This window comes from Pseudorca crassidens, chromosome 7 (genome assembly GCF_039906515.1).
Source record: "Pseudorca crassidens isolate mPseCra1 chromosome 7, mPseCra1.hap1, whole genome shotgun sequence".
In the NCBI taxonomy this organism is placed as follows: Eukaryota; Metazoa; Chordata; class Mammalia; order Artiodactyla; family Delphinidae; genus Pseudorca; species Pseudorca crassidens.
In genome coordinates, this window is record NC_090302.1 from 7,739,326 (window position 1) to 7,750,843 (window position 11,518).

Here is an 11,518-nt window from a genome sequence, read left to right on the forward strand (position 1 = left end):
AATTTTACGGCCTCCAAGGCCACAAGGTTCAGAAGACCCAAAGGCTCCTGCAGACCTCAGACTGGCACCTGTGCTTCTGGGACAGCAATAAACTTGGTGTAGGGATTGCTGCGTAGGAACCCTTTCCCATCCTTGGTCTCTTGAAAGCAACCCGGCACACTTGGTGGCACGAAGGGCACGGATCTGGAGACCCGTATGTATCTTTGGCCTCTGAATGGTCTGGACCCTGAGGGCTGTGACCACGTTTGTCATGCCACCCAGTTCTGGGCCATCTGCCAACTTCCCACCCACTGTGTCACTCTGGACCTCTGAAAACTGGGTTCCTTGATAATCAAACACGTTGGGCATCCACAGTTGCCACTTGCCCTTAAATAGATTCCTTAATCCCTTAGTCCAGTCAAAATCCTTAAAAATGAGGAAGGACAGTTTTCAGGGTATGTTTATAGGAATTAAAAATGAAATTTTGGGGCTTCCCTGGTGGCGCAGTGGTTAAGAATCCGCCTGCCAGTTCAGGGGACAGGGGTTCGAGCCCTGGTCCGGGAAGATCCCACATGCCGCGGAGCAACTAAGCCAGTGCACCACAACTGCTGAGCCTGCGCTCTAGAGCCCACAAGCCACAACTACTGAGCCCTCATGCTGCAACTACTGAAGCCCGCACACCTAGAGTCCATGCTGTGCAACAAGAGAAGTCACCGCAGTGAGAAGCCCGCGCACCACAACGAAGAGTAGCCCCTGCTCGCCGCAACTAGAGAAAGCCCGCGCGCAGCAACAAAGACCCAACACAGCCAAAAATAAATAAAATAAATTTATTTTGTTTTCAAAAAAAGAGGGCTTCCCTGGTGGCGCAGTGGTTAAGAATCCACCTGCCAATACAGGGGACACAGGTTCAAAATCTGGCTCGGGAAGATCCCACATGCCGCGGAGCAACTAAGCCCGTGTGCCACAACTACTGAGCCTGCGCTCTAGAGCCCGTGAGCCACAACTACTGAGCCCACGTGCCACAACTACTGAGCCCACGTGCCACAACTACTGAAGCCTGCGCACCTAGAGCCCGTGCTCCACAAGAGAAGCCACGACAATAACAAGCCCGGGTACCGCAACGAAGAGTATCCCCCGCTCACCGCAACTAGAGAAAGCCCACGTGCAGCAACGAAGACCCAACACAGCCAAAAAAAAAACCCCACCATAAAACAGCTCCTGCTTGGGCCCTTTCTTTGGGCATCACCTCACACACCCCCACAGCAACCCTAGGAGGTGGGTGCTGTTTCATCCCCCTTTTACTTATGATTAAACAGGTCTAGAGAGGTGAAAGGACTTGCCCTAAGTCCCTCAACTAGAAAGCGGAGGAGGAGTGGGGAATTTGAATCCCAGTCTGCCCGACCTCAGACCAGACAAGGGACAAGCAGCAGAAGCTCAGGCTGGAGGGAACATCTGCCCTCAGTGCGCGAAGGCCCAAGGCTGCCAGAGTCAGGGAGAAGCAAAGGCAGGAGAAGCAGACTCTTGACCTGATGGGAGCCTTTATTCAGACAGCAGAGACTCGCCTCTCCCCCTGCCTCCCTCTTCTCAGGCCTTGGGAGTTGGGTACAGCCCTCCCTCCTGCGAAGAGCCCCAGCCTGGCACCCAGAAAACCCTGGCTGGCAGGGAGGGGTTGGGAACAGGGGTTGTGGACCTGAGCCATCTGGGCATGAGCCTAGACAACTGATTCCTACGCATACATGGTTCTGAAACCGTGCACCTCAGATTGGAACTTGAACCCACATGCCAGGACTCGAACCCGACCAAAACCCACACTCTTCCAACTGAGATCACACACCTGGTTTCAGGACTTAATGAAGCTCAGGTTCTTGATGTTTCATTGCAGAAAGTATTCAATGAGACAAAGTGATAGGTAAGAGGTGGATTTAGTTAGAGAGACACATACTCCACAGACAGAGCGTGGGTCACCTCAGAAGGCGAGAAAGGCCCCAGGGTGTGTGGGTTGCCAGTTTTTACAGGGGTGGGTGATTTCATAGGCTAATGAGTGGGGGGAGTGTTCCAGCTATTTTTTTGGGGGGGGGCAGGGATTTCCAGGAATTGGGCCACAGCCCACTTTTTGATCGTTATGGATCCTTGGAACTGTCATGGCGCCTGGGGGTGTGTCACTTAGCTTGATGACGTGCTGCAGTGAGCGTATACTGAAGCTCAAGGACTAGTGGAAGTTGACTTGTCCGCCATCTTGGACCCATTTGGTTTTAATCAGTTTATGTCATGTCCTCAGGCTTTGTTGTTCTTTCAAAGGTTGTGCCCTGCCCCCTTCCCTCCTGTTTCAGTTCTCTTTGGGCAGCTCCTGGCTCCCCTAGGAGCTCCACCACTGCCTGCTCCCTCCCGAGTTGGCCCTCAAAGCCACTGAGCATTGGTTATGATAAATTATGATTAGTGGCGCCCAAGGGTCAGTGTTCAAAGGTGATGGCAAAGGAGCGCTCCACCCCCAGGGGAAGCATGGGTGGGGGGTTGGGAGCCAGGCCAGGCCCTCCGGCTCAGGGGCTCAGGGCCTAGGCTGGGCCCTGGACGTGCATGGGGGGCTCTGTGATGCTCAGCTCCTGCCGTAGAGCCTTCAGGGGCTGCTCCCAGCGCCGCTCGTAGTACAGGTTGAGGACACACGGGGCTCTGCGCGCATTCTGAACTGCCCATGGGATCAGCTTCGAGACCAGCACTTGCAGGTTTCTGTAGGGCAGCAGAGGAAAAAGAAGACAAAAGACATAAGGTCCTGAGTGCTGGGCACGCCACGTTCCCTGCAGTGGATGTGCATTTTCTCAGTTAATCCTCACACAGACCCAAGAAGGAGGTAGTTGCTATCCCCAGTTTTCAGATGAGGAAACAGAAACTCAGTGAGGTAAAGCCCTGTGCCTAAAGCCACACATTTTGCACATGCCAAAGCCCAGCTTTAAATCGAGGGCTACCTCACTCCAGAAACTAATGCCAGATTGCATCCCCCTGGCCCCCCCAGTTCCCTGACTCTACTGTTCTCACCCGATACTGAGGCCTGGCCCAAAAGACCCTAGAGTCCTATGAAACGTCCAGGCTTCATTCATAGTCCTGGAGCCCCTGTGCCAGGCCAGTTTCACCTCTCTGCCCCATTCTTCCCATCCTGGATTCCTGAGGACCACTGGGGCTGCTCAGAAAGGCTGTGGGCTCTTCTCTATTTCCTGGAGCCCTGAGCCTTCCCCTGACCCCTCACCACTTGAGAACTTACTGGGCACTGAGCTGGATCGGTCCGAAGAGTGCACTCAGGATGCACATGGGCAGGCCGGTCTGGACAGCCTCAAACCACTTCACCACGATCTCCCCTGGCAGGCAGGGTGGGGAATGGGGTGGGAGGTGAGCAGGGGCCAGGAGGAGAGGCCAGTGATGCTGCCGCTCAGAGGCATCTGCTCTGCTCCGAATCTCTACTAAGGGTCAGCAGTGCCCAGTCCCAGCCTGTGCTGGGCCCTGGGGCACTTGGCTTGGGGTTGGGGAGAGGGTGCAAGAAAGAGCAGAAGGAAATAAGGGCTGGAAAGGAAGCTTGGGGTCAGAATGCAGAGGACTCCGAAAGCCAGGCTGAGGACTGCAAGCCTTAGGGAATTGCTGAGGGCTTCAGAGCGCAGGGAGCTAACAACCGGAACAGGGCAGGGAGCCCTGGTGTTTGGATGCTGCTACATCAGTGTAGGAGCCGTAAGAGGCAGTGGGGATGCAGGATAGGGGATGCGCGGCACAGGTGCACCAAGATGTTCAGGTAAAGCAAACAATGAGGCACTGGGCCAGCTGACTGGTGGGTGGCTGGACAGGTGTGCCCTGCCCTTGCCCTGAAGACAGACTTGGGAGACACGCTGGCTGGAGCACCCTGCCCCACCCATGCCCCACGCCCACTCCGGATGCACTCACCCAGGATGTTGGTGGGCATCCCCAGCAGCGTGTGGAGCATGTCGTGCACCTCCCGGTACCGCTGCATCACGTATGCCAGCTCCTCACTGTCCACGAACCGGGTGGGCGCTCTGGTGTCTGGGGAGACCCTCTGACAACCATGAACCTCCCCTAGACCCCTTCCTGATGGCTCCCAGGGTCCAATTTGCCAGCCTCTCCTTGACTCTCAACCACGCCCACCAAATTCAAACCCCACCAAAAATCTCTGGGGACTTTGTTTCTGTGCATAGCTGCTAACAGGGGAGTCCTCAGGCAGGGAATATGGTGGATTGGCGCCCCCTTTGCCTACCCCAACTCACACATAATGTACACACCCTGTTGGAATCTATGGCAAAGAAACCCCTGGGGGTGGGGTGGGGGGAAGCAGGAGTTGTTTGTTTAATGATATAGAGTTTCAGTTTTACAAGATGAAAAAGCTCTGGAGATTGGTTTCACAACAATGTGACTATACTTAACACTGTTGAACTGCCCATTTAGAGATGGTTAACACAGTAAATCTTAGGTTATTGTTATTTTTTAAAACCACAGTTAGAAATAAAATAGGGGGGGAAAAACAAGAAGCACCCAAAGTCCCGAATTCGTCAGATGAGCTGCTCCCAGCCTAGGATGCTCTTCCCCTCCCCCCTCACTCTCACCTTGACAATTCCTACCTATCTTATGGTCTCTTGCAGCAACCCGTACCTTTTTGTGGCATTCGACATGATTGTATCGTGACGTTTAGTGCGTGTGATTGTTAACGTCTCTGTCTAGACCTGCACTGTCCAGTACAGCAGCCAATCATGGCAGCCACTGAGCCTTGAAATGTGACAAGTTCCAACTGAGATGTGCTGTACATGTAAAGCGCACCCTGGATTTCGAAGACGGTATGAAGAGAATAATGTGAAATCTCAATAATTTAAAAATATTGATTACATGTTGCAATGACATTTTAGTATGCTGGATTAAACAAAATATCTCATTGAAATTAATTCCACCTGTTTCTATTTGCTTTTATGTATCTGCTAGCAGCAGATTACCTATGGGGCTTACACACTATTGCTATGAAGAGTGTTGCAGCAGGCTGTCAGCAGCACAGGATGCATAGGACGGGGGCTCACTGTTCTATCTCCAGGGCCTGGATGAATAAACATACCTTAAATGCAGGAGTAAAAGGCCAGCCCCAGGCACTTTTCTGACCTCAGGTAGGGATGGCAACTGTCCTCCTTTACCCACCCTCTCTGAGTCCTTGGCAGCACCCATGCACAGTAGGGACACCCTGGTCTTCCTAGTGCCAAAGCATGGCCTCAGCCTGTCCAGAGGCCAAGGGATTTGATGCCTTTATTGCTTGGGGCTGCTGGCCCTGTGCCATGGTCTGTGTCTGTGACTTCATTGGGTCCCAGGTCCTAATTTCTTCTACAGAGTTCTACCTGCTGTGTGAAGCTGAAGGTGGTCAGTGACGGCCTACATTTATTGAGTACCTACTATGTGCCAGCACTGTATGAAGTCCTTTACACATATCGTCATTCTGCATCCCTGAGACCACCTGGGCGTAGATACTGTTATGAGCCTCAGATACAGATAAGAAAAATGAGGCTCAGAGATATATAGTAGCTTGCCCAAGTTCACACAGCTGACTAATCAAGTGGCTGAGTCAGGATTCGAAACAAGGCCTGCTGGATTCCAAAGCCAGTCGCCTTAGCGTCCATTATTAATCAGCCATATAAGTGCCTTAGAAGATAAACATGAGGTTTCCTTACCTCAGATAAGGAGTCTGAGGCTCAGAAGTCAAATGATTTGCCCAGGGCTTTAAAGCTGGGAAGAAAGACAGACTTCTAACTCAGGCTACGCCAGAGCCCATGCCCGTAATCTTGATGCCACAAGGACAACCACCCACCCCTGAGTCAGCCTCAGGGAGGGTGGCCTCACCTTGAACTCTGATCTAAAGCTCTGCTGGGACAAAGGTGTTCTTTTACGGTGTGTGGGCTGCTGGTTTCCAGGCTCCAGAAGTGTCACAGTCTCCAGGGCTGTTACCACAACTAAGGCTGTGCCTGAACAAGGCGAACCCAGGGGGGCTTTGGCAGTCCCATACCCTCCACAACAATAGGACAAAAGGCTCTAGGAGAACTTCAGAAGATTCTCCATTCCTGGGTGGCACCTGGAGCAGGTCACCCTTGTGGGTTTCCCACTGATGAAATAAACTTGCATCTTGGTGAAATCTCCGGGTGATGGTATAAAATGGGGCAGAGGCAAGTGTTAGGAGAGTATGGGGAACAGATTATTTTCTCAGGGACAATAATCTCCTAAAGCAGGGGTTCTCAACTGTCCAACACGGGACATCTGCAATGTCTGAAGACATCTATGGTTGTCACAACTTGGGAGGGCGAATGCTACCGTCATCTAGTGTGTAGAGGCCAGGGATGCTGCTAAACAAACTACAATGCACAGGGCAGCCCTACAACAAAGAATTATCCAGCCCCCAAAGTCAACAGTGCCAAGGCTGAGAAACCCAGTTCTAGAGCAACCTTTGCTCACTCCTTCACCTCCTCCAGCCTGGCTGGCTCCTGCAGCTGGACTGGAGAGCCACTTGACAGAGGCGCTTTGATGGGAAGGAAGTATTTGTGTTGGGACAGAGAAGGGAAGGGACAGGGAAGGTGCCCTGCTGTATCCTTGGGTCCTTCTATAAATCAGATCATGTTACTACCCTGCTCGAAACCTCGATGGCTTCCTATTGCTTCTATTACAAAATACAGACTCTGTCTCTAAGCAGATAGGGTAGGGGATCCCTGGAGAAAAAGAACGAGGCATGGCATTCTTGACATTAGAGAAGCCATTTTGACCTAAGCCATTTTGTGACCTAAGCCTAGACACACTGCTTGCCCTTCAACAGGTCTCAGTAATTAATGATCTTCAAGGAATAAAGGAATGCAGGAACAGAGGAAGAGCAGTCAAGAAACAATAGCTCAGGGACTTCCCTGGTGGTACAGTGGTTAAGAATCTGCCTGCCAATGGAGGGGACACGGGTTCGAGCCCTGGTCTGGGAAGATCCCACATGCTGTGGTGCAACTAAGCCTGTGCTTCACAACTACTGAGCCTGTGCTCTAGAGCCCGTGAGCCACAACTACTGAGCCCGTGTGCCACAACTACTGAAGCCTGTGTGCCTAGAGCCCGTGCTCCACAACAAGAGAAGCCACTGCGAAAAGAAGCCTGTGCACTGCAAGGAAGAGTAGCCCTCGCTCGCCCGCCGCAACTAGAGGAAGCCCGTGTGCAGCAAGGAAGACCCAATGCAGCCAAAAATAAATAAATAAATAATAAAATAAAAATAAAAATGAAAAAAAACCCCCAATAGTTCAGCAATAAAACAGTGTCCTCGTTCCTCCTCAAAGAATATACATAACAATCTGATGTGTATCTTTAAGCTTTTCTATAGGAACTAAGGCCCACACCCAGATGGAGGATGGTAACTACATGCTAAGATCCCGGACTAGTCAGTACCTAAGAAATGATGATGTTGACCTTTCCTGACCCTCCTGACTTCAATCAACTAAGACTTGGACTTCGTTGACCTCTGCCCCAATTCTATGCTGAATTTTCCTCTGCTCAAGCCCCTTTATAAATACGCATATACCCTTAGCTTAAAACTTCCCCAATTTTGCTGTTAACAGACACTGCTTTGGGAAAGCTCCCCAGTGTTCGCCTTACTTGCTGCAAGTAATAAATCCTTCCTTCTCCCCATCTTTGGCTTGATTGTTTCTTTTGGCTCAACACCCACCAAGAGGCAAACAGTTTTCGGGTAACACTTCCCGTGGCAGGCAGGGTCTGGCTGGGCCAGGCTGACCTCCCAGCCCATTGCCTGCTTCCCCCCAACTCACTCCTTTAAGGTCATACTGGCCACATTGGACAGTTTTCCTTTTCCTAACCACACAGAGCCTTGCACTTGCCAGTACCTCTGCTCGGAATGCGGTTCCCCATCTCTCCTCAGAACTGGCTCCTCCCCATCTTCCAAGTCTCCCCAGCAGGGCCTCCCATGACCACCCTGTTAGAAGTGGCCACCTGCCACCCCCAGTCCGCCCCGTCCTCTATCATGTTGACTGCTGTCCTCACAGCACCACCCGCTAGAACAGTACTAAATAAATATTTTGCCTGAATTTTTATATGAAAATTTTCTTCTTTTACTGCTTTATAGTCTACCTCCTCAGCTAGAATATTAGCTCCATGAGGGCAGGACATTGTCTGTCTAGTTTGCCACTGTATCCCCAGCACTTGGAACAATGGATGGCACATGACCGATTCTGAACAAATGAATGAGTCCCTTGATAGATGGGACTCTGCCCCCAGTCCCTGGCCTCTCTGCCTGGGGTTGGAGAGTGCCACACTTGTCAAACCCAGGGAAGACACTGTCTCTAGAACAGGGGGACACAATGCAACAGTTAAGAACATAATCTGGGTTTGAATACTGCCTCCATTAATACTGGCTTGTGAAATCAGTAAGTTGTTTAACTGCTCTGGGCCTCAGTTTCCTCATCTACGAAAAGGAGATGGGGACTTCCCTGGTGGCGCAGTGGTTAAGAATCTGCCTGCCAATGCAGGGGACACGGGTTCGAGCCCTGGTCCGGGAACATCCCACATGCCGCGGAGCAACTAAGCCCATGCACCACAACTACTGAAGCCCGCGCACCACAACTACTGAAGCTCGCGCGCCTGGAGCCCATGCTCCGCAACAATAGAAGCCACCGCAATGAGAAGCCCATGCACCTCAATGGACAGCAGCCCTTGCTCGCAGCAACTAGAGAAAGCCTGTGCGCAGCAAAGAAGACCCAATGCAGCCAAAATATATATATAAATTAGTAAATTTATAAAAAAAATAAAAATGAAAGGAGATAATAATAGAACATACTTGGCAGGGTTGTTGGGAGGATTCAGTGAGATCATGTACGAGCCTGGCACCTGGCACGCAGTAAGAGGTTAGTAAGTGCTGGCCAGTGTAATTGCTCGCAGCGATGTTCCCGGCCCATTTGCCTGTCCCATAGAGAATGACAAAGCCTTGGCGCAAGAGACTGCAAGGCACTCCTGCCCATGCTGGCAGCTCAGGCTCCTCCTTCCTCAGGACGTTACTCCTGTGCCCTTCCTCTCCCCTTCCTGGTGACTCCCAAATGCACAGAAGCTGGAAACTCACATTCACATCCAGGAAACGGAGATACTCGCGGCCAAGGGAGCCCTCAGGCAGACTCCGGAGCTTGCCCAGGTCAAGGGTGGACAGCGAGATCCGGGGACGCTCCCTGTGGGGCAGAAGGCAGGACTCAGGTATTGGGAGGGCACCAGCAAAGGCAGGTGAAAGGTCCAACTAGATCAAGGGTGTGAAAGGTGAAGGGGAAGAGAGCAGCAATGGGGCCACAAGTCCTAATGGAGCACTTACTACTGGCCAGGCCAGTGGCAGGGACTGAGGAGACTACCACAAGCTAAGGCTATGGTTCCTGCCTTAGGTAAACAGGCCTCAGATGTGATCAGGGTATTCACAAAGGGCACTGAGGGGTGGGGGTTATAGGCAGCATATGTTATGGGACCTTAGTGAAGGCACAAGAGCCCTGTTGCTGGAACTGGGCTGAGGCCACCATATTGCACTACCCAGGGGTCATCACAGTGTCTATGTGAATGGCACCCACGGAGTTGGGCAGTGCCCGGCCTGTGCAATCATCCATGGCCAAGGTATCAAGAAGAGCTCTCTGGAGGAACACAACGTGATTCCAGAGAGATCAGAATCCCCAAAGAATGCCCTCAACCCCCCAGGCAAAGCTAGGACCTACTGCAGGATCTGGGCGCCCTCCGGATCCCTCCTCATCTGGTCCCTGAGGACCTTCAGGGTACGGCATCCTGTGGTCTCCCCCAGAACTGCAACCATGTCTGAAAGGAAAGAAATGGGGACAAATGGAGAATATGATCTTAGGTAAGTTACCTGACCTGGCCTGAGCCTTAATTTCCTACACGATAAAACAGAATATCTACCTCTTAGTTAAGAAGATTCAAGTTAAACACTTAGTGAACCACCTGGCACACAGTAAAAGCTCAATATATCTATAGTTACTACTATGGTTGTTAGTTTCATGGGGTGAGATGGCTCTGGTTAGCACAGTGCTCTAAAGAGTTCATAAATCACTTCCACATCCATCATCACGACAGAATACCATGTCTCCATGGATGGGTATAGGCTTTGGTATCAGAGAGTGCTGGGTTTGAGGGCTGGTGTGATCACTATCTAGGTGACCGTGTGCAAACTGCTTCACATTTCCAAGCCTCAATGTCCTAATTTGTGAAGCGCAGGTGATACCTTTCATATAGGGTTAATGCGAAAAATCAATCACAACATTCATATAAAACAGCACACTGAGTAAGCAAAACAAGGGCTCAGTGAGCAGTTAGCATTATCGTTTTTACTAGAAAGAGTAACAGTACTTTCCAGACTTAAGAATCCTGGAGGAGATGAGAAAAACACTGTAGGATCCCAAAACGTTCTATTAAAACATCCAGCAAACATTTATTGAGCATTTATTATGTGCCATGCACTATCTAAGATGCTAATGGGGTGTTATAATTTGATAGGCCCTCATAAATCATCTAATCCAGAGGTTCTCAGTGTGGTTGGATGACAGAATCTCCTAGGAAGTTTAAAAAGTTTAAACTTTTTAAGTTTAAAAAGGCAGAAGCTCAGATTCCACGCCCCTTCCTCCCTCCCCTCCCCTCCTCTCCCACTCCCGGCAGATTCGAATTGAGTAAGTTTAGGGTGGGACCCAGGCATCTGCATTTTTATGAATGTTGCGGGTGATTATGAGGTGCAGCCAGGGTTGGGTACCCTGGCCTAGTCTAGTCTCCAGTTACCCAAAGCACACGGAGGCTTTGACAGTGTCCGGGACCTCCCCGGGCTTTCAAGGCAAGGCAAGGGCGCGCCCAGACCCCAAGCCGCCCCAAGGAAGCGCCGGCGTGGGCTGCCTTACCGTGGCGATACGGGTCATAGAGCGCCATTCCAGCAGAGCCCGCGGCCAGCAGCGCCTTCTGCAGCGGGGAGGTGGGGATGTGTTCGGGGTAGAGCAGGCCGGTGCCATGGCTCGTGGCTCGAAGGGGCACATCTGCGGGGAAAGAAAACAGCCGCGGCGAAAGGAGCGGGGGGTTGGGGGGGACAGCGACGTGGCGGGTCCCCAGCACTCCTTCCCGGCCCCACCACTTGCCTGCAGCGGGCCAGGGACGGCTTCGGAACGCGCGGAGCGGGCGCAGGACCCCGCGCAGCAGCGTCCTCATGGCAGCGGGCACTGTAGGACTTCCCAGGGAGGATGGGCGGGGCAAGGCCGACTCCTCAAGCTCCTTTGGCGGCGACGCGCCGGAGAAGTCACAAGGACTCGATCCCTACTGCGCTAAGTAGGGCCTTTTATGCGGGACAGATAGCACGGACAGGGAAGGTCTCTAAGTATGAGGAAACCCAGGCAACCTACTTCCACAGATATAAAATTCTCCCCGTTTCACCTAACCCCAAAAAGTGTCTCCAAGTAAGCTCCGCTAGCTTTGGGGGTTCAGCTCCGGACCCTACTCCCTTCTCGGAAGCACGTTTTCCCCG

General features: G+C 51.9%; 1 protein-coding gene across 2 annotated transcripts; it reads right to left on the reverse strand.

Moving 5' to 3' along the window:
- Positions 1-792: 792 nt before the first annotated feature.
- On the reverse strand, positions 793-11,512 carry COQ4 (coenzyme Q4). Of its 2 annotated transcripts, XM_067743159.1 has the most exons (7): positions 11,136-11,509; positions 10,905-11,036; positions 9,720-9,816; positions 9,092-9,194; positions 3,901-4,030; positions 3,233-3,326; positions 793-2,703 (listed from the first exon to the last, which is right to left on the reverse strand). In XM_067743159.1, exons 1-7 carry the CDS (start codon positions 11,203-11,205, stop codon positions 2,532-2,534), a joined length of 798 nt encoding a protein of 265 aa, XP_067599260.1. In that variant the 5' UTR covers positions 11,206-11,509; the 3' UTR covers positions 793-2,531. The 2 variants fall into 2 exon arrangements, with proteins under 2 accessions (XP_067599260.1, XP_067599261.1); XM_067743160.1 differs by lacking the exons at positions 3,233-3,326; positions 3,901-4,030 and having other exon boundaries at positions 11,136-11,512.
- Between the last annotated feature and the right edge of the window lie 6 nt (positions 11,513-11,518).

What these genes read in the sequence shown, in the direction of transcription:
- COQ4 (XM_067743159.1), bottom strand. Translation starts at nt 11,205, where the DNA reads ATGAGGACGCTGCTGCGCGGGGTCCTGCGCCCGCTCCGCGCGTTCCGA. An exon ending in TCCGTTTCCTGGATGTGAAT is followed by an intron (nt 4,031 to 9,091) that starts GTGAGTTTCCAG and finishes CATGGTTGTCAG; the next exon opens with AGGGTCTCCCCAGACACCAG. An exon ending in CCGATCCAGCTCAGTGCCCA is followed by an intron (nt 2,704 to 3,232) that starts GTAAGTTCTCAA and finishes GCTGCCCTACAG; the next exon opens with AAACCTGCAAGTGCTGGTCT.